Genomic DNA, 26,331 nt, shown 5'->3' on the forward strand with positions numbered 1-26,331 from the left:
CTGATCAACCAAAGTTACCGACTAGATTCTTACTCTTCTGACTGATGGAAAAAGAAACAATAGGATTGTTCCCACTTCACTTTGCTTCCACCCTCGCAGTTAAAATTGTTATGATAATGAAGTGGATTTGTTAGACCCAGCAGATTGTAAAAGAAAAGGTCTCTTTGATTCGGAGGAACCGGAGGTGTTTGGGTCACTCAAACCCCATGCCTGGGGCGTGGCCTGGGGGACAGCTGCTCTCATGACGATGAAACTCCAGGAGAGGCTCATCTCAGAGACCCAGCAACCATCTATGCAGGATTCATAACCAAACAACACAGTTTTAGATTCCTCCATCTTGGATGAGCTACATTATAATTGGGGTATGTGTTCATGTGTTCATGATATACCCTCATTCTCTTCATATCCTCCACCAGCTGCCCATATGATTTTGGATAGGAAAAACAGAAGATGCATGCAATGTGCTTTTATTAGTTTTCCCCCTTTTGATTACCTAGATGATGTGTTTATTATTGTACTAAAAGCGAGTAAATCAGTGGACTGTGTGACCATTGAGGACTGAGATGAGTTGCCCTTATCTGCCACCGTTTATAAACACAGGCTCAGATTATTTAAGAAAGTGCTTAATTGCTGAATAATCACACCGGGATAGGACAATTGCGTGTGTGTGTGTGTGAGAGAGAAGCAAATGAGGGAATACCCCCCCCCCCCCCCCCCCCCCCTACTAGGATGAGTGGGTGGATGCCCCCCAGGAGATGGATGACTGCTCTGCAAGGTTGATGGTTGGTATTATGTCATAAAATATGAGACAAAGATTACAGGGAGAGGTTTCACTTGGCAAGTAAAAAAAATAATCTGTTGATAGATGTGTAGGGCAGAACTGAATTGACTCACAGCTAGTTACTTTAACTTATTGTTGGGAAACATGATCAAATACTAGAACAATTAATTATTGAAAACAATTCTATCAAACATTGTACCAATACATCTTGTCCCTTGTTCTTTAATTTGGAATATCCAATCTATTTTCTCTATTATTCATAATCATGTTGTATTTCAACAGTCAGACATAACAAACAAGAAAAAAACTCAGTTGAAAGCAAATTATTGAGCAAGCACAGAAGGACGGGTTATTTTCTTGCTGAGGTTTATCACATGAATTAAGCACAGAGACTAGGCTCTTGTATTCACCAGTACACTTCACCAGTCCAGTGCACTTGCCTATAACAGATTTAATCTTTAATCACATTTTTCAACTCTACCAATAGTTTTGTCACAAAAACTGTTGGGTTAGATAGTGAATTCCAAATGGTCTTGGCACATGCGCTCTACCCAACAGCTAACAGATAGTGCGTGTAGGCTAGTCTACATGATGAGATTATGGCTAAGAGCCAGAATATTTATCAATTTAATCGACACAAAAAGATCTTTTTGTGTCAATTAAATTAATTATGTGAGAAATGGCAGTGCACAAATATCGATTTAGTAACCAGCATATTAAAGTAAAACTTGTACTCACACTATGATATGGTGTGTGGTCCTCCCACTGCGATTATGGAAACCATGCAGTTTAATTTGGCTACAAATGAAATAGCTGGCTGTTGGGCTGCAATCTGGTCTCAGAGCATTTCGTATTATTCTGCTCCTAAATATGACACAATCCATTTAGTATTTTATGGTATTACGTATGGTATGTATTAATGTGTGGATGTCATTCACCCGTTTCCATCAGGCCTGTAATGAAACCTGGTTTATAAGGGCAAAAAAAGAATGTGATAATGAGTTGAGTGTCAAAATGGCATGATAGTTTTACACAGATTCCCCCCACCAGTCAGTCAAGTAGCTTAGTGGCCACTGAGATAACAGAAATTATGTTCTGAGCTATTTGGTCAGCTTCAAGTCTGTGGGGTGACATAACTGATGAATAGATAATGTAAACATCAAAACAAAAACAGAAACGCATACAGGGTTTTTATATTCAAATAAATGTGAAAAGGTTAAGAGTACTGATTTCATTACCTTCTTATTCTTATAGCGCATAGTATGTGGCAAAGTAATTATTTAAATCTACCTGAATAGGATTATTTTTTTATTTTAAAAATAATTTTATGGATGTAAAATTAAGCAAGAATAATGATCAAATCACTCACATACTTTTCCTTAGTGGAGAATCTTGGACTATCAAAAATAAAAAGAACATCAAGCTTGCAGATCGATGTCCCTAACAAATCTTTTTTAACGCAAGTCTAGCCGAAGATCCACCCAGAACATAGTCACATAAACAGATCAACAAAATGTACATTTCTCATGAACATTTCAAATATACACTACATGACCAAAAGTATGCGGACACCTGTTCGTATAACATCTCATTCCAAAATCATGGGCATTAATATGGAGTTGTTCCCCCTTTTGCTGTCATACCAGCATCCACCCTTCTGGGAAGGCGTTCCACTAGATGTTGGATCATTGCTGCGGGGACTTGCTTCCATTCAGCCACAAGAACATTGGTGAGGTCGGAAACTGATGTTGGGTGATTAGGCCTGGCTCGCAGTCAGCATTCCAATTCATCCCAAAGGTGTTCGATGGGGTTGAGGTGAGGGCTCTGTGCAGGCCACTCAAGTTCTTCCACACCGATCTCGACAAACCATTTCTGTATGCACACCATACAGTTGGCAATATGAATTTACGCAGGTAGCGTTCTCCTGGCATCCACCAAACCCAGATTTCCCTACGAACTGCCAGGTGGTGAAACGTTCACCACTCCAAAAAATGTGCTTCCACTGATCCAGAGTCCAATGGCAGTGAGCTTTACACCACTCCAGCTTATGCTTGGCATTGTACATGGTGATCTTAGGCTTGTGTGCCATGGAAACCCATTTCATGAAACTACGGACTAACAGTTATTGTGCTGATGTTGCTTCTAGAGGCAGTTTGGAACTCGGTAGTGAGTGTTGCAACCGAGGACAGCACTCGGTGGTCCCGTTCTGTGAGCTCCTGTGGCTTTCCACTTTGCGGCTAAGCCGTTGTTGCTCCTAGATATTTCCACTTCACAATAACAGCACTTACAGTTGACTGGGGCAGCTCTAGCAGGACAGAAATTTGACAAATTGACTTGTTGGAAAGGTGATATCCTATGGCGGCATTATAGTGTATTAACAAATAATTTCGTTGAACGGGTAATATCTATGAGTTATTTTAAAGTGTGTCTCTCACTTTCTATGATAAGGTCCATACCTTTATTTACAACACATTGCAACTTCCACCTACATTTTTTAAATCAATAATTGAGACACTTACTATGGTTGAATTGACAACTGATGGATCTGTACTGACCACAGTTTGTTTCAAACAACTGTTTTTTAAACAAATTGGCAAATTTTACAAAATGTGGGGAGAAAAAAATGACATTAACTTCCCGTGCAATGTTTGTCATGTAAATGTTATTTGCCTTGAATCAAAGACAGTACAGTATAAAGATAGGCAGAAACTGCTTCTCCAAAATAAATCCCTGATCACACTTGTAGGCGATGTCATGACGAAGTTGGCTAGCTAAGTTCATGCGTAGAAATACATAATCGGGTCTAATGATAAGTCTCAAGCCAACTGCTAATTCATCGGCAGGTTTTCTTGTCATGGTCCTTAATTTATAAACACAATTTTTCTCCACACAGATATTATATATGGAATAATCGGGATACATTGTATAAAAATACTTCTTTGTTTTTAGAATATAAATAAGCCAACTGGTAAATGCAGAGGGTCTTTTACTCAGTTATAAGGAATTCTTATCACTTTACAAGGTCCCTGTAACACCTAAAGATTTTGCAATTGTTTTAGACGCCATTCCCTCAGGTGTTGCTCTGTTATTCAGGAACGTGTCAAGACCTGCCCCTCAGAGCCTACCTTCTATTGACCCTGTTGACTCATCAGTAGGAAAGATTTGTTTCTCTTCTGGTCCATTCAACAACAGACCGATACAGACCTTGTTTCAGCAGGATGTTGTATCTATACCTTATGTCATGCCTTAATGGAATGGATTTATTGATAATATCTGTTGGGAAAAAGTTTGGATGTTGCCACACACATACCTACTTGTTAACAAAATTAAGGAAGTTTCCTTTAAAATTATTCATAAATATTATCCTGCCAACCACTATATGAAGAAGTTTAAGGAAAACATCAACTCAAATTGCTACTTTTGTAATGACCACCCAGAAACAGTGTTGCATATTTTTTGGCATTGTATACATGTAAGAAAACTGTGGCAAGACATCAGTAGATTTATAATTGAACACATTTATGAAGATTTTACACTATTGTGGAGATGTACTGCTTGGATTCTTTACATACGATAAAAATAAGCTGAAACATTTTTATGTAATTAATTTCATTATTCTTTTGGCCAAATCTCATATACACAAATGTACATTTACTAACAAAAAAACACATTTTCTTACCCTACAAAAAGAAATTTAACTGTATTTTAAGATAGTTAAATACTCTACTAACAGAAAAGCTGTTAGAATTGTAAGTGTATGTATGTCCCTTAAAGGTCCTTGTGTAATTGTAATGTGATATTGTACCCCCTAGCTCGATTGTCCATTATATATAATCTATATATACTTGTGTTCCCTTATGTACTTTCTGTATTGATTTGTTGTTAATAAAAAATAACTAAAACAAATAATAGTCTCAAGCCAAACTGCGCATGTTCCGGCCGTCAAATCAAAGTTACTCCTTCGATATAAAGTTGTTTTGACGTCAATTAAAACGTGTCAGTTTGTCACTTTCAAGAGGTTCGAGTAATAACATGTTCAGTACTTAAGACATTGGCTCGAATCTACGTTGTGCCTTCAGATTTCGAGAAAATTAACTAAGGAATAAAGTTTTTTTTTGTCGCTGATTTTGTAAACCCCAAATCCCAGCCTGGTCTGCTTGGTCTGTCCAGCAAGCTTTCCCGTAAATTTCGCGATGTTGCATCTCTGAGTTTAGAAACTCTGTGCCTGAGTCACAATGACAACCAAAATAGGATAATTCCTCCCACCAAAAAATGTCATGGCTAGAAGGGATACAGATTTTGTAAGGTACGTCATATTCCCGTTCACTACAAAGATATTTTGCGTTTTACACAGCAACGAGTTTTACAGCAGACGACTTGATTTTCACAATCACTTGCTAGCTAGAGGGAAAATTGGGGAAAACCTAGTTACAATTTAACAATAAATATACTTTCTACTAAGCACTACATTATGATGTAAATACATACATGAATTGTTATCAGCTAGTAATTTTGTTCTCGTGGAACTTAAAGAGGACAGCAGAGGTCCGTGTATGGAGATTGTGATAACTGTCGTTTCTCTGTTCTACTTGATCATTATTGCACCCTCCTGGTGTCCCAACTCTACCAGTCCGCGATGAGAAGAATGGAAATCTTCATCTTCTTTTCATATACTAACTGGCCACCAGACTACAGAAACTATAGAAATTGAACTGAAGTAATGGAATAGCAATAACTATAACGTTAAATAGGAATATGGCATGAGAGTGGCCTGCACAGAGCCCTCACCTCTACCCCATCGAACACCGACTGCGAGCAAGGCCTAATCGCCCAAAGGTGCCCGACTTCACTAATGTTTGTGGCTGAATGGAAGCAAGTCCCCGAAGCAATGTTCCAACATCTAGTGGGACGTCTTCTCAGAAGAGTGGAGGGTTATAAAGCAGCAAAGGGGGAACCAACTCCATATTAATGCCCATGATTTTTGGAATAAGCTGTTAGCAAATGTAGTGTATTTTAGCATGTCCTAATTTATAGTTTAGTTCCCATGATGCATCACTCCTCCATTTTTCATGTGACCACAGACTGCCAATAAAATCGCGTTTGAGACATTCCGATTTAGCGATTGGCTGAACTCGGATGAAAATATTTAAAGTTTGAAATACTACACAGTCCGCACGAAAGAGCGCCAGCAATCAAATTGTTTTTGTTAAAATTAGCTAGCCATCTACAAGATAATTGTTCGAGAGAAATTCGAGAGCAAAGATTTGGTAATGACAATTTTGGATTGGTTGCCTATGTAACATAGCTAGCTAACGTTAGCAAATATATTGAAGTGATAATCGCTAGTTATCAACAGTAGATAGCTAGCTAATTAACGGTAGCCTAGCTGCCTAGTTAGAATAACAGTAATTTATGTTATGCTTATGTTAACTAACTAATACAACATTTGCGTTTTTCAATTGAAAAACGGTAACGATATTTGTTACAGTTGACGTTGGCAGGATTTTGAGTGTTCTGCAAACATGGCTTCGAACAACTTGTTCAATGTTGCCAAAAAGGATGAGAAGGGGAGAAATATTCAAGTCGTTGTGAGATGCAGGTAAGCTAAACGTGACTTGTATGAAACCAGTTGGGACTTAAATACAAACATTTGGTATTCAAGTATTCACACACCTTGCGCGTTATTCTAAAATTGCTTAAATAAAAACATAATTCTACACACAATACCCCATAATGACAAAGCAAAAACATGGGTTTTATACATTTTTGCAAATGTATAATAAAAAAATACATACCTTATTTACGGAAGTATTCAGACCCTTTGAGGCTCGAACTTGAGCTCAGGTGTTTCCTGTTTCCATTGATCATCCTTGAGATTTTTCTACAACTGGATTTGAGTCCACCTGTGGTAAATTGATTGGACATGATTTGAAAAGGCACACACCAGTCTATGTAAGGTGCCACAGTTGACAGTACATGTCAGAGGAAAACCAAGCTATGAGGTCAAAGGAATTGTCCTTAGAGCTCCAAGACAGGATTATGTCGAGGCACTTTCAATGTCTGCAGCATTGAAGGTCCCCAAGAAGTGGCATCCATGATTCTTACTTGGAAGAAGTTTGGAACCACCAAGAACTCATCCTAGAGCTGGCTGCACGGCCAAACGGCGCAATTGGGGGAGAACAGCCTTTGTCAGCGTGACCATCGGGTTATGGTCTGGGTTCGTCTGTGGAGATGGAAGAACCTTCCAGAAGGACAACAATCTCAGCAGCACTCCACCAATCAGGCCTTTTATGGTAGAGTGGCCAGATGGAAACCACTCCTCAGTAAAAGGCACATGACAGCCCGCTTGGAGTTTGCAAAAAGGAACCTAATGGAATCTTAGACCATGAGAAACCAGATTCTCTGGTCTGATGAAACCATTATTGAACTCTGGCCTGAATGCCAAGCGTCATGTCTGGAGGAAACCTGGCACCATCCCTACGGTGAAATATGGTGGTGGCAACATCATTTTGTGGGGATATTCTTCAGCTGCAGGGAGAATAGTCAGGATTGAGGAAAGATGAATGGAGCAAAGTACAGAGATCGTTGATGAAAACTTGTTCCAGTGCTCTCCGGACCTCAGACTGGGTTTAAGGTTCACCTTCCAACAGGACATCGACCCTAAGCACACAGCCAAGACAACTCAGGATTGGCTTCAGGACAGGTCTCAATGTCCTTGAGTGGCCCAGCCAGAGCCGGACTTGAAGCCGATCAAACATCTCTGGAGAGACCTGAAATAGCTGTGCAGCGACGCTCCCCATCCAACCTGACAGAGCTAGAGAGGATCTGCAGAGAAGAATGGGAGAAACTACCCAAATACAGTTGTGCCAAGCTTGTAAGTGTCATACCCAAGAAGACTCGAGGCTGTAATCACTGCCAAAGGTCCTTCAACAAAATACTGAGTAAAGGGTCTGAATACTTATGTAAGTGATATTTCAGTAAAAAATATATATATAAACATTTGCAAAAATGTCTGAACTTTTTTGCTTTGTCATTATGGGGTGTTTGATTGAGGGGGGGGGCTGTAACGTAATAAAATGTAGGAAAAGTCAAGGGGTCTGAATACTTTAAGAATGCACTGTATCTAGGCTTAACTAATGTCTCGCTAACTTCTCTGCCCTTGCTTTTTCAGACCCTTCAACAACGCGGAACGCAAGTCTGCCTCCCATGGGGTCATTGATACGGTTGAAAACAGAAAAGAGATCAATGTGCGAACGGGAGGGATTGGCGACAAGGCAGCTAGGAAAATGTACACTTTTGATATGGTAACTAATGTAGCTAATGTTGTCTAAAATGGAGTAACACTAATATCTACTTGGGTTGGAAGGCCATCTGTTCTTAAGGTTGCACATTTAAGTTACATGTTATCAAACCCTCAGGTTTTCGGTCCAGCTGCAAAGCAAATCGACGTCTACAAGAGTGTTGTCTGTCCCATTTTGGATGAGGTGATAAGTGGATACAACTGTACAGTTTTTGCGTAAGTACTAGGTAATAACTGACATCAAAATCGCCTTTATTTGACAAGTACATTTACTCATATTCTGAATTTTACTTGCTGATATGGTACTGCAAGCCATAGAACTGGGAATGGCCACGGACCTCATGATACTATCTAATGTTGTCTAACAACAAGCGACTCTTTATCCACACTATAGCAGAGGGTGTTCTTTAATGGAAGCCTTTCCAACGTAGCCAGGTAGAATCAGGAATTCCCCAGGGCAGCTGTCTAGGCCCTTTACTTTTTTCTTTCTTTACTAATGACATGCCACTGGCTTTCAGTAAAGCCAGTGTGTCTATGTATGCGGATGACTCAAAACTGTGCACTTCAGCTACTTCAGCAAGTGAAATTACTTCAACACTTATCAAAGAGCTGCAGTCTGTTTCAGAATGTTTGGAAATAAGTTAGTCCTAAATCTTTCAAACTAAAAGCATTGTGTTGGGTACAAATCATTCACTAAACCTCAAGCAAATCTTGTAATGTATATGGAAATTGAGCAATTTGAGATGACTAAACTGCAAAGAGTAAACCTGGATTATGAACTGTCATGGTCAAAACATGTTGATGCAACAGTAGCTAAGATGGCGAGAAGTCTGTTTTTATAATAAAACGCTGCTCTGCCTCAACACTATCAAGGCAGGTCCTACAGGCCCTAGTTTTGTCGCACCTGGACTACTGTCCAGTCGTGTGGTCAGGTGCCACAAATTACAGTTTGCCCGGAATAAGGCAGTACAACAGAGCCATGGCTACATGAAACCCTTCTCCAGATCTGTGCCTCGACACAATCCTGTCTCTGAGCTCTATGGACAATTCCTTTGACCTCATGGCTTGGTTTTTGTATATAGGCAGGTGTGTGCCTTTCCAAATCATGTCCAATTGAGTTTACCACAGGTGGACTCCCAAGTTGTATAAACATCTCAAGGATGATCAATGGAAATAGGGTCTGAATACTTACAGTTGAATTCAGAAGTTTTCATACACCTATGCCAACTACATTTAAACTCAGTTTTTCACAATTCCTGACATTTAATCCTAGTAAAAATTCCCTGACTCAGGTCAGTTACGATCACCACTTTATTTCATTTTAAGAATGTGAAATGTCAGAATGATAGAGAATTATTTTATTTCAGCTTTTATTTCTTTCATCACATTCCAAGTGGGTCAGAAGTTTACATGCACTCAATTAGTATTTGGTAGCATTGCCTTTAAATAGTGTAACTTGGGTCAAACGTTTCAGGTAGCCTTCCACAAGCTTCCCACAATAAGTTGGGTGAATTTTGACCCATTCCTCCTGACAGAGCTGGTGTAACTGAGTCAGGTTTGTAGGTCTCCTTGCTCACACATGGTTTTTCAGTTCTGCCCACAAATTTTCTATAGGATTGAGGTTAGGGCTTTGATTGCCACTCCAATACCTTGACTTTGTTGTCCGTAAGCCATTTTGCCACAACTTTGGAAGTATGCTTGGGGTCATTGTCCATTTGGAAGACCCATTTGCGACCAAGCTTTCACTTCCTGACTGACGTCTTGAGATGTTGCTTCAATATATCCACATAATTTTCCTCCCTTATGATGCCATCTATTTTGTGAAGTGCACCAGTCCCTCCTGCAGCAAGGCACCCCCCACAACATGATACTGCCACCCCGTGCTTCACAGTTGGGATGGTGTTCTTCGGCTTGCAAGCCTCCCCCTTTTTCCTCCAAACATAACAATGGTCATTATGGCCAAACAGTTCTATTCTTGTTTCATTAGACCAGAGGACATTTCTCCAAAAAGTACGATCTTTGTCCCCATGTGCAGTTGCAAACCAGTAGTCTGGCTTTTTTATGGTGGTTTTGGAGCAGTGGCTTCCTCCTTGATGAGCGGCCTTTCAGGTTATGTCGATATAGGACTAATTTTACTCTGGATATAGATACTTTTGTACCTGTTTCCTCCAGCATCTTCACAAGGTCCTTTGCTGTTGTTCTGGGGTTGATTTGCACTTTTCGCACCAAAGTACGTTCATCTCTAGGAGACAGAACACGTCTCCTTCCTGAGTGGTATGACGGCTGCGTGGTCCCATGGTGTTTCTACTTGCGTACTATTGTTTGTACAGATGAAGGTGGTACCTTCAGGCGTTTGGAAATTGCTCCTAAGGATAAACCAGACTTGTGGAGGTCCACAATTTTTTCCTGATGTCTTGGCTGATTTTTGAAAGATTTTTTTCCCCCCTGGTGTCAAGCAGAGGCACTGAGTTTGGCGGTAGTCCTTGAAATATGTCCACAGGTACACCTCCAATTGACTCAGGCTAATTGACACCATTTATCAGAAGCTTCTAAAGCCACGACATTTTCTGGAATATTCCAAGCTGTTTAAAGGCACAGTCAATTTAGTGTATGTAAACTTCTTACCCATTGGAATTGTTATACAGTGAATTAGAAGTGAAATAATCTGTCTTTACACAGTTGTTGAAAAATTGACTTGTCATGCACAAAGTAGATCTCCTAACCGACTTGCCAAAACTATAGTTTGTTAACATGAAATTTGTGGAGTGGTTGAAAATCGAGTTAATTACTCCAACCTAAGTATGTTAACTTCCGACTTCAACTGTATGTAAATAAGGTTTTTCAGTTTTATTTTTAATACATTTGCAAACATTTCTAAACCTGATTTTGCTTTGTCATTCTGGGGTATTGTTTGTAGATTGAGAAAAATAATATTGAATCCATTTTAGAGTATGGCTGTAACGTAACAAAATGTGGGGATTCGAGGTGTCTGTATACTTTCCGAATGCACCATAACTGCCTTAATGTTGCTGGACTCTGCGAAGAGCCTTAATAATAATAAATATAAACATATTGCTCACCATGTCTGCTGCAGAGGAACAAGAGCCATGAGAAAACAAGTTTTGATGAGTCATGGAAATAAAAGTAATGAGAACTGGTGCAAGAATAAGATTTCGTCAGTGTCCAAACGGCAACTCGTTTTCTCATGGCTCTTGTCCCTCTGCAGCAGACATGGTGAGCAATATGTTTATATTTATTAAGGCTCTTTGCAGAATCCAGCAACATTAAGGCAGTTACAGTGCATTCGGAAAGTATATAGACACCGACTCCACACATTTATGTTACAGCCTTATTCTAAAATATATATATTCCCCTTCACTAGCAGGCAATATACAACATTTAGTGGCAGAGTACAGCGCAATCCACAAATTAACAAACAAAAACATGATCAGTGACCAAACACCGAGTGCCCCCCCCCCCCAAAAAAAAGGAAGCTGACATTGGCCACTGAAGACTTGTCTGTCTGTGTTTTATAAAAGATTTTTGATTGAATGGTTTTTGTCATGTAGATATGGCCAAACTGGAACAGGAAAGACCTTCACAATGGAAGGAGAAAGATCTCCAAATGAAGAATTTACATGGGAAGAGGTATAACATAATTGTGTCAGATTTTTCAGTTGACTGTTTTTGTTATTGTCCTCTGTACTAATGTGTGATTTGAATCTACTCTTTCAGGACCCTCTTGCTGGTATCATTCCACGGACACTTCATCAGATATTTGAGAAGCTGTCTGAGAATGGGACAGAGTTTTCTGTCAAGGTTTCCTTGCTGGAGATTTACAATGAAGAGCTGTTTGACCTGCTGAGTCCTTGTCCCGATGTCACTGAACGCCTTCAATTGTTTGATGATCCACGTAATAAGGTAGTACTCACACTCACATTTATGTACGTTCCTAATTAGTTGAATTCCACAAGTGTCAACACGTCACTGCTGTTTCCATAGACAACCTGCTATTCCACCAATAGGGTGGTGTTCTTAATAACCTAGTTATGAGATTTAAATGTACTTTATGTCCATCAGAGGGGTGTCATCATCAAGGGCCTGGAGGAAATCACGGTACACAACAAAAATGAGGTTTACCAGATTCTGGAGCGTGGATCTGCCAAGAGAAAAACTGCCTCCACTCTTATGAATGCCTACTCCAGGTAAACCTGCATGTCTAACCAGCTAAACTTCTCATCGCAAGGCGTTGTAGTGTTTGAATAGTTTAATATTGATCTAGCCCTTTTTGTTTTTCAGCCGCTCTCACTCGGTGTTCTCTGTCACGATTCATATGAAGGAGATCACCATTGAAGGAGAGGAACTGGTCAAGATTGGAAAACTGAATTTGGTACGGTTAACTGGTATTACCTACAAATATCATTGTCACGTATCCTCTACCAGTGACTTACAAAGAAAGATCACATATTTGTCCTGTATGTGCACCTGCTTGTGATGCCCATCAGGAATTCTCGCTAACGTGACCTCACCTTGTAGGTGGACCTTGCTGGCAGTGAGAACATCGGCCGATCGGGGGCTGTGGACAAGCGGGCGCGCGAGGCTGGCAACATCAACCAGTCTCTGCTGACACTGGGCAGGGTGATCACTGCACTGGTGGAGAAGAGGCCTCACGTGCCCTACAGGGAGTCCAAACTCACCCGTATCCTCCAGGACTCACTGGGAGGCCGCACCAAGACCTCCATCATCGCCACCGTTTCCCCAGCCTCTATCAACCTGGAGGTGTGTCTGGCTGTCTTATTGTCTCTTGGCACGTGTGTCCAGATTGATGCCTAGTTTTTATCAATGCCTCAATACTCTTAACTTTTCATTTCATGAAATCCCAAGGAAACTCTGAGCACGCTGGAATATGCCAACAGGGCCAAGAACATCATGAACAAGCCTGAGGTGAACCAGAAGTTGACAAAGAGAACTCTTATCAAGGTAAATATAAGAACTGAAACTCTAAATTGAAATTTGGAGAATTCTCTGTTTACTTTATGTATGTTTTTAAGAATATCTTATTTGGTAAAATGTCTGGACTAAAATATTGTATTTTATCAGGAATACACAGAAGAAATTGAGCGTCTAAAACGGGATTTGGCTGCCACTCGTGACAAGAATGGAGTGTATTTGTCGTCTGAGAACTATGAGTAATTGCCCATTGTACAACACACATATTTTGTTCATGAACCAAATGTTTTTACTAAAATCTGTATTGGAATGTAATCACTTCAAAATGAGAAAGTACAGGAGTTTAACATTTTAATTTATCGCCCCACAGGTGCATGGCAGGCGCGATATCTTCCCAAGAGGAGCATATAACAGAATACACTGAGAAGATTGCATCAGTGGAGGAGGAGCTGAAGAGAGTAAGCATATTTAAAAATGTCATTTTACTTCCTGTTTTTGGATGAGCTGAGCAATGGCTACCGGCTCCACATGACTAATCCAAAAATATTGTAACCGTCCCTCCTTCCCAGGTCTTTGAGCTGTTTGAGGATAGCAAGGATAAGCTGGACCAGTGCATCAATGATCTGGAGGAGAAGAACCATAAACTGGAGGTGACTCACAAGGACCTGCAGGAGACCAAGCAGAAGCTCACTGAGGAGGCATTTATAGTGTCTGAGCTGGCCACCACCGAGGAGAAACTGTATACCGCTGCAGACAAGGTTAGTCTGACGATGTTACGGCCAGTACGAAAATGTATACACTCACTGCTGTAATTCGCTCAGGTAAACAGTTTTGTCTAAATGACTAAAATGTAATTTGAGAATGTACTGTATATTAAAATGACTGTCTGTTTTCACGATTTAACCTCTTTTTCTTTTTTTCTCCAGTTGCTGACAACTGTTGATGTGAGCACCAAAGACGTATCTGACCTGCATGCTAAGCTAGAGAGGAAGAAGAAAGTTGAGGAGCAGAACTCTGAAATCCAGATTAGTTTTACCGACCACATGGATGCTATGTTCAGCCAGATGCAGAACTCTGTGGAAGACCAGCGCAACAAGCACCAGAGCATGCTGGACTCCTACAAAACCTCAGTTGGTGAGCAGCTTGAAATGGACCGGTAGTTTACAAGAGTGATATGAGCGCATCATAGGAATTAATATCTGATTGAATGTCTTTTGCTCCCTCAGAGGCTCTTCTTACAGTCAACGACAAAGTGTTCAAAGGTGCCATGGCTACTGTAGCCACGTCCTTCTGCGGCATCAATAACCTGTTTACTGATGGCATGACCAAGTGTCAGGCTAAGTTGATGGAGCAGGAGACTCTGTGTGTGGAGGCCAAAAACACTCTGCACCAGGTTTTGGTAAGGATAGAATTAAAGCCATGTCTGTTCTAGTCCGGTGTTTTTTTTCTCTTTTTTCTGTCTCTTCTGTTTTTGTACACATCTGTATAAAGAGATTTGTGAGATATTTCTTGATAAATATGATCCTGTTTGATCAGGAGGAGCATAAGCTGGAGCTTGAGGAGGTCCTGGTGGCCCAGATGTTGCCTGGTTTCAGTGCCATCATGGCCATGAATGACAGCCTGAAGAAGACACTGGGGAGCCACCATGCCCTGGCAGCTAAGGTAAGGGAAGCTGGCTGAAATAATGCATTGAATATAAATACTCTAAATACTTTGCGTATGCATGTGTTAGACAATTTAATGAATGCTTTCCTTTTTCCCAGATGGCGTCCATGAAGGTGGAGATGACGTCGTTCTTCAGTGGCCATGCCCAGGACCTGGCTGCCCTGAGGGAGACTGCCACAGCAGGTCTCGGCTCCCTAAAGATTGAGCACAACAACCTGAAGGAACAGATCAGCAGAGCAGACAAGGAGCATCGGACGGTACGGCCTGGGATCGACTTGGAGTGGTCTATAAAGTGTCTTCTCTTATCACCCTCTGCAATCATCTGAAAAAAACAAGATGTCAAAGTGATGCACAATAGGGTTGCTCGGCAATGTCTACTCTGCTTTTATTCCGTTGGTCCAGTCCCTGTTAGACATCTGGATGTTGACACAAAAAAAATAACTCTTCTCGCTATCGAGGATGTTTGGTCAACACGTGTGCTTTTTGATCTGACCTTGTGACATCACCTCCCCTACAGGGCATGACCCAAGTGATCCAGTGTCTGCAGAACCAGCTCAATCTCCTGGCCATGGAGACCCAGAATAACTACGCTGGCCTGATGAGTGCCTCCGACGCCTTGCAGGTCCCTGTCCAGTCCCTTCAGCAGACCCTGCAAACGTAAGTGCAACTGGGCTGTCTTAACTGGGCCATTGGCCTAATGTGATGCGATATATCTGTCCATGGCGTAGGGCTGTCCCGACTCATTTTTTTTGTGTGTGTGGTTGACCAAAAGTCGTCTAACTATTGTAATTCTCAATGGATGTATAAACAGCTGCTGTTTGAGGTGAAAACATTACTTTTTACAGGTCATTAGTGATGGTGTGTTAAGCCAATCAGAAATACTATCATACCCCCCCCAAAAAATGTTTTATCATGTGCCTACATTTTCACTGTAGCTTATAGGCCTACTTCTATGTGTGCGTGTCCTTAATCAACATCGACCGCAGAGCTCCAAACAAAAGACTACAAAATTGACAATTTGTAAAATGGAATGAAATAAACCAAAACTGTAGCATAGGTTGTGCACTCAGCGAACAATGTGTCCGTGATATATGGCCATTATACCGCGGCTAAGGGCTGTGTCCAGGCACTCCGTGTTGCGCATACGAACAGCCCTTAGCCGTGGTATATTGGACATATACCACACCTCCTCGGGCCTTATTGCTTAAATATACTACTGGTGATATATGTAATGGGGTATTGATATATGCAAACAATTCACACATTGAAGTTATGAATGTGCAAAAATCTGCGGGAGAGCGCGCATTCTGGAGAGAGAAGTACATTGTGCGTCCTCAATCCGACATCTGCATTGGCCATGCAGGATTTACAGTGATATGGTCTCATCAGATGTCAAGGCATTCATACTTCTTGCGCTTAACGGCACAATGCACAGCTGTTCTCAAAGAAGTGAGTTTGTGTGTATACAGGATGTACCGCCCCCACCTACCGTCAACCAATCATGTCAATGCAGAGCTGTACAGATCCCTTCTCATTGTTACAACATTTGGGAGGCGCATGGCGATGCAGAGCTTGATTTCGCCTCTATGCCTCTGGAGGCTCCGCAATTGCGTCAATCTCTCCATATGGAGCCTCAAACCACATTTTCGGATCAAACATGAATTGGCTTTTAGTCTTGGCCTCCAATGGATTAGTTCTCGGAGTTGGGCGTGTGTTTTAGTCGAGCAGTAACACACAATCTTGGTCGACCAACGGCCTAACGACCAAACAATCGACCGGTTGACTAATTGGAGTCCGCCCTACCATGTCGTTGACTCTGTCCATTGAATCTGCATATTACTCTTTTCACTTGTTTGCCAGTGCATAGCCTCTAATTCATTTGATTCCGTCTTCTAGGAGATGCAGTGCAGCTGAGAACCAGACCGCAACCCAAAAGGAGTGTCTAGAGTCCACCACCGCCTGCCTTATCTCTGAGGTCCAGCAGACTGCCCAGGAGGCCCAGCATACGGTGGAGGAGTGCTCCGTCTACTGTAGCCACCTACACAGCTCTCTGACCCAACTGTGTGAGAGGAGTCTGCAATGGTGTGCCTCCACCAAGGACAGCACTGACTCCCAGGCTCAGCTCACCCTGATGAGAGAGAACACCGCCTCTGCTCAGACCCTGCTTCAGGTAAACTATACACTCAGACAGAATATTGTGCAGTTTTACCTCAAACAGGTACTTGGTGGTACTTTATGAAATGGAGTACTAAAATGTATTTTTGCTATTTTGCCAATTTTTCTTGGCCTGGAAGTTTCAGTTGTATGAAATGATAAAAGATAAGAATACAAACAAAGTAAATTGCTTATTAGAATAGAATAAACGTTTTAGTATAATACAGGAAGGCACAATTTATAGTCCAATATTTTCATGGGTTTTGGGGAAGGCAGGGATTGGGGGGGTGGGAGTGTTTTATATTGTGCAGTATTTAGCAATCATTAGTAATATATATGTGTGTGTCATGAATGTACTGTATGTGTGCTCTAAGGTTTGTAGAGTCTGCAGTCCAGTTCAAGTGTTTAGCAGTCTGATGGCATGTTGGATACCAACAGGATCAGACCGTTTTATCAGACCTGATTAAGGGCTGACCCCATTTAGTTGACTGGTCGATAGGCTGTTGGTCGATCAAGATTTTCTTAGTCGAGCAATCGCAAATCGTTAATTCATGGTGCACGAGCTGTCTGATTCACCCCTGTTTCGGTAGACAAAACAATTGCGGAGGCCACGGGGATGGCACAGTCTTCACTCTAAAACATGTGAAACCTGAAATTGTATATGGTTATATTATGTGAAAATAATTATGCACCACTAATAAATAATATTTTGTAACATGCGCATTCTCCCGTGTTGGATAGCGGTCGCTGTTTCAGAACCGCGGACAATCTTCAGTGTGCCGTTGAATTGGCGCCTTTCCCTATGTTCCTAAATACATAATAGCAAAGTTAACCAGCGTATTGGTGTTGAGAACAATGTGGCGGAGGCAGCAGCGGAGTGAGGAAACAGTTCTTGCCTTTTAATTGTCTAAGAAAATGTAGGCGATTGAATTTTATATTAGTACCATTCAGAAGTTTGGTCACCTACTCATTAAAAGGACTTTTCTTTATTTTTACTATTTTCTACATTGTAGAATAATAGTGAAGACATCAACTATGAAATAACACATGGAATCATGTAGTAACAAAAGTGTTAAACAAATCTATATATATTTTAGATTCTTCAAAATAGCCACCCTTTGTCTTGTTGACAGCTTTGCACACTCTTGGCATTCTCTCAAGCAGCTCCACCTGGAATGCTTTTCCAACGGTCTTGAAGGAGTTCCCACATATGCTGAGAGCTTGTTGGCTGCTTTTCTTTCACTTTGTGGTCCAACTCATCCCAAACCATCTCAATTGGGTTGAGCTTGGTGATTGTGCAGGCCAGGTCATCTGAAACAGCACTCATCACTCTTTATTGGTCAAATAGCCCTTACACAGCCTGGAGGTGTGTTGGGTCATTGTCCTGTTGAAAAACAAATGGTAGTGCCACTAAGCGCAAACCAGATGGGATGGCGTATCGCTTCCGAATGCTGTTAGCTATCCTGCTCAAGTGTGACTTGAATTCTAAATAAATCACTGACCATGTCACCAGCAAAGCACCATCACACCTCTTCCTCCATGCTTCACGGTGGGAACCATGCATGCAGAGATCATCCGTTCACCTACTCTGCGTCTCACAAAGACACAGCGGTTGGAACCAAAAATTTGGGCTCATCAGACAAAAGGACACATTTCCACCGGTCTAATGTCCATTGGGCGTGTTTCTTGGCCCAAATAAGTCTCTTTTCTTATTGGTGTCCTTTTAGTAGTAGTTTCTTTGCAGCAATTTGACCATGAAGGCCTGATTTTACATAGTCTCCTCTGAACAGTTGATGTTGAGATGTGTCTGTTAAACTCTGAAGCATTTATTTTGGCTGCAATCTGAGGTGCAGTTAACTCAGTTGAACTGATCCTCTGCAGCAGAGGTAACTCTGGGTCTTCCTTTCCTGTGGCGGTCCTCATGAGAGCCAGTTTCATCATAGCGCTTGATGGTTTTTGCGACTGCACTTGAAGCAACTTTCAAATTACTTGAAATGTCCTGGATTGACTGACCTTCATGTCTTAAAGTAATGATGGCCTGTCGTTTCTCTTTGCTTATTTGAGCTGTTCTTCACATAATATGAACTTGGTCTTTTACCAAATAGGGCTTCCTTCTGCATACCACCTCTACCTTGTCACAACTAATTGGCTCAAACGCATTAAGATGTTAAGAAATTCCACATTAACTTTTAGCAAGGCACACCTGTGAATTGAAATGCATTCCAGGTGACTACCTCATGAAACTGGTTGAAAGAATGCCAAGAGTGAGCAACGGGTGGCTACTTTGAAGAATCAGTTACTTTGATTTAATACTTTTGGTTACTACATGATTCTGTATGTTTCTTAGATTTAATGTCTTCGCTATTCTACAATATAGGAAAAAATAAACCCTGGAATGAGTAGGTGTCTACGTTTGACCTGTACTGTGTGTGCATGTATCATTACGTGCTTGTTTACATGCATACAGTGCATTCGGAAAGTATTCACACCCCTTGACTTTTTCCATGTTTTGATACGTAACAGCCTTATTCTAAAATTGATTTAAATTGTTTTATTACTCATCAATCTACACAATACTCCATAATGACAAAGCAAAAAAAACAACTGCAATATTACATTTACACAAGTGTTCAGACCCTTTACTCAGTACTTTGAAGCACCTTCGGCAGCGATTACAGCCTCGCATCTTCTTGGGTGTGATGCTACAAGCTTGGCACACCTGTATTTGGGGAGTTTATCCCATTCTTCTCTGTAGATCCTCTGAAGCTCTCAGGTTGGATGGGAAGTGTTGCTTCACAGCTATTTTCAGGTCTCTCCAGAGCTGTTCATGTCCGGTCTCTGGCTGGGCCACTCAAGGACATTCATAGACTTGTCCCAAAGCCACTCCTGCGTTCTTGGCTATGTGTCTAGGGTCATTGTCCTGTTGGAAGGTGAACCTTCGCCCCAGTCTGAGAACCTGCTCCAGAGCGCTCAGGACTTCATCAACGATCTCTCTGTACTTTGCTCCGTTCATCTTTGCCTCGATTCTGACTAGTCTCTCAGACCAGACCCTACAGCTGAAAAACTTCTACACGGCATGATGCTGCCACCACCATGCTTCACTGTAGATGGTGCCAGGTTTCCTACAGATATGGAGCTTGGCATTCGATCTTGGTTTCATCAGACCAGAGAATCTTGTTTTTATGGTCTGAGTGTTTGACTTTTGGCAAATTCCAAGCGGGCTGTCGTGTGCCTTTTACTGAGGAGTGGCTTCTGTCTGGTCACTCTACCATAAAGGCCTGATTGGAGTGTTGCAGAGATGGTTATCCTTCTGGAAGTTTCTCCCATTTCCACAGAGGACCTATAGAGCTCTGTCAGTGACCATTGGGTTCTTGGTCACCTCTCTGACCAAGGCCTCTCTCCCCTGATTGCCCAGTTTGGCTGTGCGGCCAGCTCTAGGAAGAGTCTTGGTGGTTCCAAACTAATTCCATTTAAGAATGATGGAGGCCACTGTGTTCTTGGACCTTCAATGCTGCAGAATATTTTTGGTACCCTTCCCCAGATCTGTGCCTCGACACAATCCTGTCTTGGAGCTCTACGGACAATTCCTTCGACCTCATTGCTTGGTTTTTGCTATGATATGCACTGTCAACTGTGGGACCTTTATATAGACAGGTGTGTGTGCCTTTCCAAATCATGGCCAATCAATTGCATTTACCACAGGGGGAGTCCAAGTTGTAGAAACATCTCAAGGATGATCAATGAAACAGGATGCACCTTAGCTCAATTTCGAGTCTCATCGCAAAGGGTCTGAATACTTATGTAAAAGTATTTTTTTTATTTTTAATACATTTGCTCAAATTTCTAAACTGTTTTTTGCTTTGTCATTATGGGGTATTGTGTGTAGATTGCTGAGGATTCTTAAAAAAATATATATTTTAGAATAAGGCTAACAAAATGTGGAAAGTCAAGGGGTCTAAACTTTCCAAAGGCACTGTAGGCTACTGTATGTCAGTCCTTCATGTCATGACACAGCATACGAGTCATTCATGCTTTGAAATGCAATCAAACATTTTTAGTTCAAAAATGGAATAAGAAAGGGAGCTTTGAATAATTTTCCTAAGCAATAAATAAACTGCAAATCACAAATGCATGCAACGGTCTTTGTCTTTGCTATTTTAAGGGCTTGTTTTTTTCCTTGACACTCTGGTACACTTAATTAGTGTTTGCACTTTTCCAAATGGTAAGAAAAAATAATATTGTATTCTAACCACACCTGTTTGGTACACAATACTCACGCATTGCTTGCTCCTATACCCTCTTTGGGTCCAGTAGATGTCTTCCACAGATCTGACTTTCCCTCCTGAGCAACCAGTAAACATTCGCCCGTTAAGAGTTATTTTATCTAAGAGTGCACTTAAAGCATCAGACCAGCTCGGCGCGTAGGGTATCTATATATGGAAAAGTACCTTTTTTTTCAGACTGGAAGAACGAACGGATGATTCTCGGTCAACCAACATTTGAGCGCATCAGAGTAGGATTCTATTGTATTCCTTTACACAGACCAGTGCGGCATAACCAATCAGAACTGCAGTAGACCTATGTGCAAATAGACATTGCCATATATGAATTTGTGCCATTCACTTTGAACTGGACTGTTTTACAGCATGAGTGGTTGTGCTTTATTATGCAGCTGATGCTTTGATCTCAAAACAATCGCATGTAGCGACGTGTGCACATTTTGTTCATATTATTTGCTAGATAGTGAATTATTAGCCCAGTTAGAGCAAATTCTTGCTTCCTACAAGATCACAAAACGCGTACTTTTTCTAGCCATCTTTGAAAAGCGTGCCAGGTAGGGAGCTTTTCTTTGTCTTAAGGGGCAGTGTTGTATTTTGAGACGAGTCTGAATAAGCTAAGTAGCCAATAGGCACAGAGTAGCAAAACTTGTTTGATTCTCTTTAATAATGATATGGGAATAACTATGCCTTTTTTATTTTGGTTTCTTGTATCAAACACAACAATGTTCAGTCACCACCTTGTCTGAAGGAAAAGTCTCATGGAATGTAGGCCTACATTAAACATCACACATTGGCTGCTACTGTACTGTAGGCTGAATGATATAACCAATTTCCATGTTAATTTCACATGGTGAATTTTCAAACAAACATTTTTTTTTTTAATGGTAAGCCACTCTGGTAGGTGTACATTTTATTATCAAATAATCAGTAGGCTATTTGGCCACTGAAAGAGTAAAGTGGGTACAACCTCTGTGTTCACAGTAAACATGTGCTGGAAGTTGCACAGAAATTTCACATGGTTCAAGTTTGCACTCAGCAGACCTGAAATTTGCTCAATGCCGGAAAATATTAGTAGTCTGGTACTACACTGTTCAGTTTTACAAACATGGTTAGCTTTGAAATCCCTGAGCAGCTCATTACATGTCGATATTCATCATAACTGAAGTCCTGACCGGTGTTTCTCTGGTGTGAATCAGAGGGTGGAGCAGAGCTGTGAGGAGAGGGTCCAGGAGGTGAGTGGTCAACTAAAGCAGCAGCAAGGGCTGGTGGAGGAGGGTCTGGGGGCCTTGAAAGAGCAGACGTCACTGGACCAGAACACTCTGGAACACCACCACGTAGAACTCAAGGCCCACATGGAGGATGGCGTGGTCAGTGTCCACAGTTTTCTCAGCGAGCAGCTCAAACAGGATGTTCCAACTGGTGAGCCTGACGTGGATGTAATGCCATCTAAAATGTTAAATTGGCTTTTTTCTTCTACGTGTATAGTCTGAGTCATTGACCTCTTGTTTCGTTCTATTTGTTCTGGCAGGTACAACTCCTCAGAGGAGAGAGTTTGTGTACCCATGTCTCCTGGCCAAGTCGAAGAGCAGAGCTGAACTGCTGGACAGCTTCCGCCACCAGCAGGAGGAGCTGCAGGCAGCCCTGTTCCAGTGTGACACAGTAGAGGAGGAGAAGCAGGTCGATCAGGTACACATTAGATCCCAATTTTACCCGGTTGGGTCATGTCGGTTTGGGGCAGATTAGTGTCATGATTACATTAAGGGAACTGTATACTAGAGGTCGACCGATTTATGATTTTAACACCAATACGAATTTTATTCGAGTACCAAAAAAAGTCTGATTTTCTTTTTATATATATTTGTAATAATGACAATTACAACAATACTCAATGAACACTTTTTTTTATTTGAACTTAATATAATACATACATAAATAATGAAACATGTTCAATTTGGTTTAATGCAAAAACACAGTGTTGGAAAAGAGTAAAATTGCAATATGTGCCATGTAAAAAAGCTAACGTTTAAGTTCCTTGCTCTGAACATGAGAACATATGAAAGCTGGTGGTTCCTTTTTAACATGAGTCTTCAATTTTCCCAGTTAAGAAGTTTTAGGTTGTAGTTATTATAGGACTATTTCTCTCTATACCATTTGTATTTCATAGACCTTTGACTATTGGATGTTCTTATAGGCACTATAGTATTGCCAGCCTAATCTCAGGAGTTGATGGGCTTGATGTCAATAACATCGCTGCGCTTCAAGTATTGCGAAGCGCTGCTGGCAAACGCAGGAAAGTGCTGTTTGAATGAATGCTTTACGAGCCTGCTGCTGCCTACCACCACTCAGACTGCCTTATCAAATCATAGACTTAATTATAATACACTGCTCAAAAAAATAAAGGGAACACTTAAACAACACAATGTAACTCCAAGTCAATCACACTTCTGTGAAATCAAACTGTCCACTTAGGAAGCAACACTGATTGACAATAAATTTCACATGCTGTTGTGCAAATGGAATAGACAACAGGTGGAAATTATAGGCAATTAGCAAGACACCCCCAATAAGGGAGTGATTCTGCAGGTGGTGACCACAGACCACTTCTCAGTTCCTATGCTTCCTGGCTGATGTTATGGTCACTTTTGAATGCTGGCGGTGCTCTCACTCTAGGGGTAGCATGAGACGGAGTCTACAACCCACACAAGTGGCTCAGGTAGTGCAGTTCATCCAGGATGGCACATCAATGCGAGCTGTGGCAAAAAGGTTTGCTGTGTCTGTCAGCGTAGTGTCCAGAGCATGGAGGCGCTACCAGGAGACAGGCCAGTACATCAGGAGACGTGGAGGAGGCCGTAGGAGGGCAACAACCCAGCAGGAGGACCGCTACCTCCGCCTTTGTGCAATGAGGAGCACTGCCAGAGCCCTGCAAAATGACCTCCAGCAGGCCACAAATGTGCATGTGTCAGCATATGGTCTCACAAGGGGTCTGAGGATCTCATCTCGGTACCTAATGGCAGTCAGGCTACCTCTGGCGAGCACATGGAGGGCTGTGCGGCCCCACAAAGAAATGCCACCCCACACCATGACTGACCCACCGCCAAACCGGTCATGCTGGAGGATGTTGCAGGCAGCAGAACGTTCTCCACGGCGTCTCCAGACTCTGTCACGTCTGTCACATGTGCTCAGTGTGAACCTGCTTTCATCTGTGAAGAGCACAGGGCGCCAGTGGCAAATTTGCCAATCTTGGTGTACTCTGGCAAATGCCAAACGTCCTGCACGGTGTTGGGCTGTAAGCACAACCCCCACCTGTGGACGTCGGGCCCTCATACCACCCTCATGGAGTCTGTTTCTGACCGTTTGAGCAGACACGTGCACATTTGTGGCCTGCTGGAGGTCATTTTGCAGGGCTCTGGCAGTGCTCCTCATTGCACAAAGGCGGAGGTAGCGGTCCTGCTGCTGGGTTGTTGCCCTCATACGGCCTCCTCCACGTCTCCTGATGTACTGGCCTGTCTCCTGGTAGTGCCTCCATGCTCTGGACACTACGCTGACAGACACAGCAAACCTTTTTGCCACAGCTCGCATTGATGTGCCATCCTGGATGAACTGCACTACCTGAGCCACTTGTGTGGGTTGTAGACTCCGTCTCATGCTACCACTAGAGTGAGAGCACCGCCAGCATTCAAAAGTGACCAAAACATCAGCCAGGAAGCATAGGAACTGAGAAGTGGTCTGTGGTCACCACCTGCAGAATCACTCCTTTTTTGGGGGTGTCTTGCTAATTGCCTATAATTTCCACCTTTTGTCTATTCCATTTGCACAACAGCATGTGAAATGTATTGTCAATCAGTGTTGCTTCCTAAGTGGACAGTTTAAGTCAATCACACTTCTGTGAAATCAGTTACATTGTGTTTAAGTGTTCCCTTTATTTTTTTGAGCAGTGTATAATAAACACACATATGAGGCTTAGGTCATTAATATGGTCAAATCCGGAAACTATAATTTCGAAAACAAAATTGATTCTTTCAGTGAAATACGGAACCGTTCCCTATTTTATCGAACGGGTGGCAACCCTAAGTCTGAAGGTTGTGCAATGTAACAGCAACATTTAATGTTATGTCATAATTATGTAAAATTCTGGCCAATTAATTACGGTCTTTGTTAGGAAGAAATGGTCTTCACACAGTTCGTAACGAGCCAGACAACCCAACCTGCTACATATACCCTGACTCTGCTTACACTGAACGCAAGAGAAGTGACACAATTACAGGCACCGCGTTGATTATATGCAACGCAGGACAAGCTAGTTAAACTGGTAATATCATCAACCATGTGTAGTTAACTAGTGATTATGTTAAGCTTTATTTTTTTTATGTAAGATTAAGTTTAATGCTAGCAAGCAACTTACCATGGCTCCTTGCTGCCTGCACTCACGTAACACGCAGTCTCCTTGTGGATTGCAATATAATCTGAGTCCAAAAATGCAGATTACCGATTGCTATGAAAACTTGAAATCGGCCCTAATTAAATCGGTCATTCCGATTAATTGGTCAACCTCTACTGTATACACCGACTATGAATGCTGACTGATCTTGACTATTCAGCATGTAACAGGCAATAATGACATTGGAAAGGGTGAAGTTCAGTGTACAGAATAGATGTTATGACATCTGTTACCATAGGACTCTCTGGAGGACGAGTTGAGCGGCTACAACGACAGCTATGTCACTGAGCCATCTTACATCGACGAAAACCTCATGTGCTATGAGAATGGAAGAGTGCCGTTCTTCAAGGTAAGATTACCCCAGTGTTTCTTTGTTAATGTACTGTTTCATCTCTCGCTCCTAGCCCCAGCTATGGCTTTGTTTGAATGTATTGTTTCTCCTTTCAGCAAAAGAAGGCAGGCAAGAAGGAAAACAAACCCCTCAATCGATCCAAGATGGCAGAAAATGAAACTCACGATACCCCACTCAGGTCCAAATTACCACTAAGGTGTCAGAACTAGTAGAATGTGACTTTTACATTTCTTAACTATTTAATATTTTACCTGTCTTGAGTCTGTTTTTACTATTCTCTTAATCTGTTCTGTTGGTAATGTTTTTTTCCCCTATTATGCAGTCTTAAAAGGATTGACTGACATGAATGAGCTAGAACATTTTTTAACTAATGTTCTTTTGTCTGTATTAAACATATTTTTAAAGATGTAA

General features: G+C 41.6%; 1 protein-coding gene across 2 annotated transcripts; it reads left to right on the top strand.

Moving 5' to 3' along the window:
• The first annotated feature begins 4,844 nt into the window (after positions 1-4,844).
• On the top strand, positions 4,845-26,331 carry LOC129858249 (kinesin-like protein KIF11). 2 transcript variants are annotated; one of them, XM_055927361.1, is made up of 23 exons: positions 4,845-5,087; positions 6,270-6,380; positions 7,953-8,085; positions 8,200-8,297; positions 11,651-11,729; positions 11,817-12,002; positions 12,162-12,286; positions 12,381-12,471; positions 12,618-12,860; positions 12,966-13,061; positions 13,182-13,270; positions 13,402-13,489; positions 13,601-13,789; positions 13,958-14,165; positions 14,258-14,430; positions 14,568-14,693; positions 14,795-14,953; positions 15,214-15,353; positions 16,593-16,866; positions 22,327-22,549; positions 22,659-22,816; positions 25,807-25,917; positions 26,016-26,331. In XM_055927361.1, exons 2-23 carry the CDS (start codon positions 6,304-6,306, stop codon positions 26,127-26,129), a joined length of 3,180 nt encoding a protein of 1,059 aa, XP_055783336.1. In that variant the 5' UTR covers positions 4,845-5,087; positions 6,270-6,303; the 3' UTR covers positions 26,130-26,331. The 2 variants fall into 2 exon arrangements, with proteins under 2 accessions (XP_055783336.1, XP_055783326.1); XM_055927351.1 differs by lacking the exon at positions 4,845-5,087 and adding an exon at positions 5,861-6,048.

Source organism: Salvelinus fontinalis, chromosome 1 (genome assembly GCF_029448725.1).
Source record: "Salvelinus fontinalis isolate EN_2023a chromosome 1, ASM2944872v1, whole genome shotgun sequence".
Lineage (NCBI taxonomy): Eukaryota > Metazoa > Chordata > Actinopteri > Salmoniformes > Salmonidae > Salvelinus > Salvelinus fontinalis.

What these genes read in the sequence shown, in the direction of transcription:
- LOC129858249 (XM_055927361.1), top strand. Translation starts at nt 6,304, where the DNA reads ATGGCTTCGAACAACTTGTTCAATGTTGCCAAAAAGGATGAGAAGGGG. An exon ending in CTTCAGCAGACCCTGCAAAC is followed by an intron (nt 15,354 to 16,592) that starts GTAAGTGCAACT and finishes TCCGTCTTCTAG; the next exon opens with GAGATGCAGTGCAGCTGAGA. An exon ending in CTGCTCAGACCCTGCTTCAG is followed by an intron (nt 16,867 to 22,326) that starts GTAAACTATACA and finishes GGTGTGAATCAG; the next exon opens with AGGGTGGAGCAGAGCTGTGA.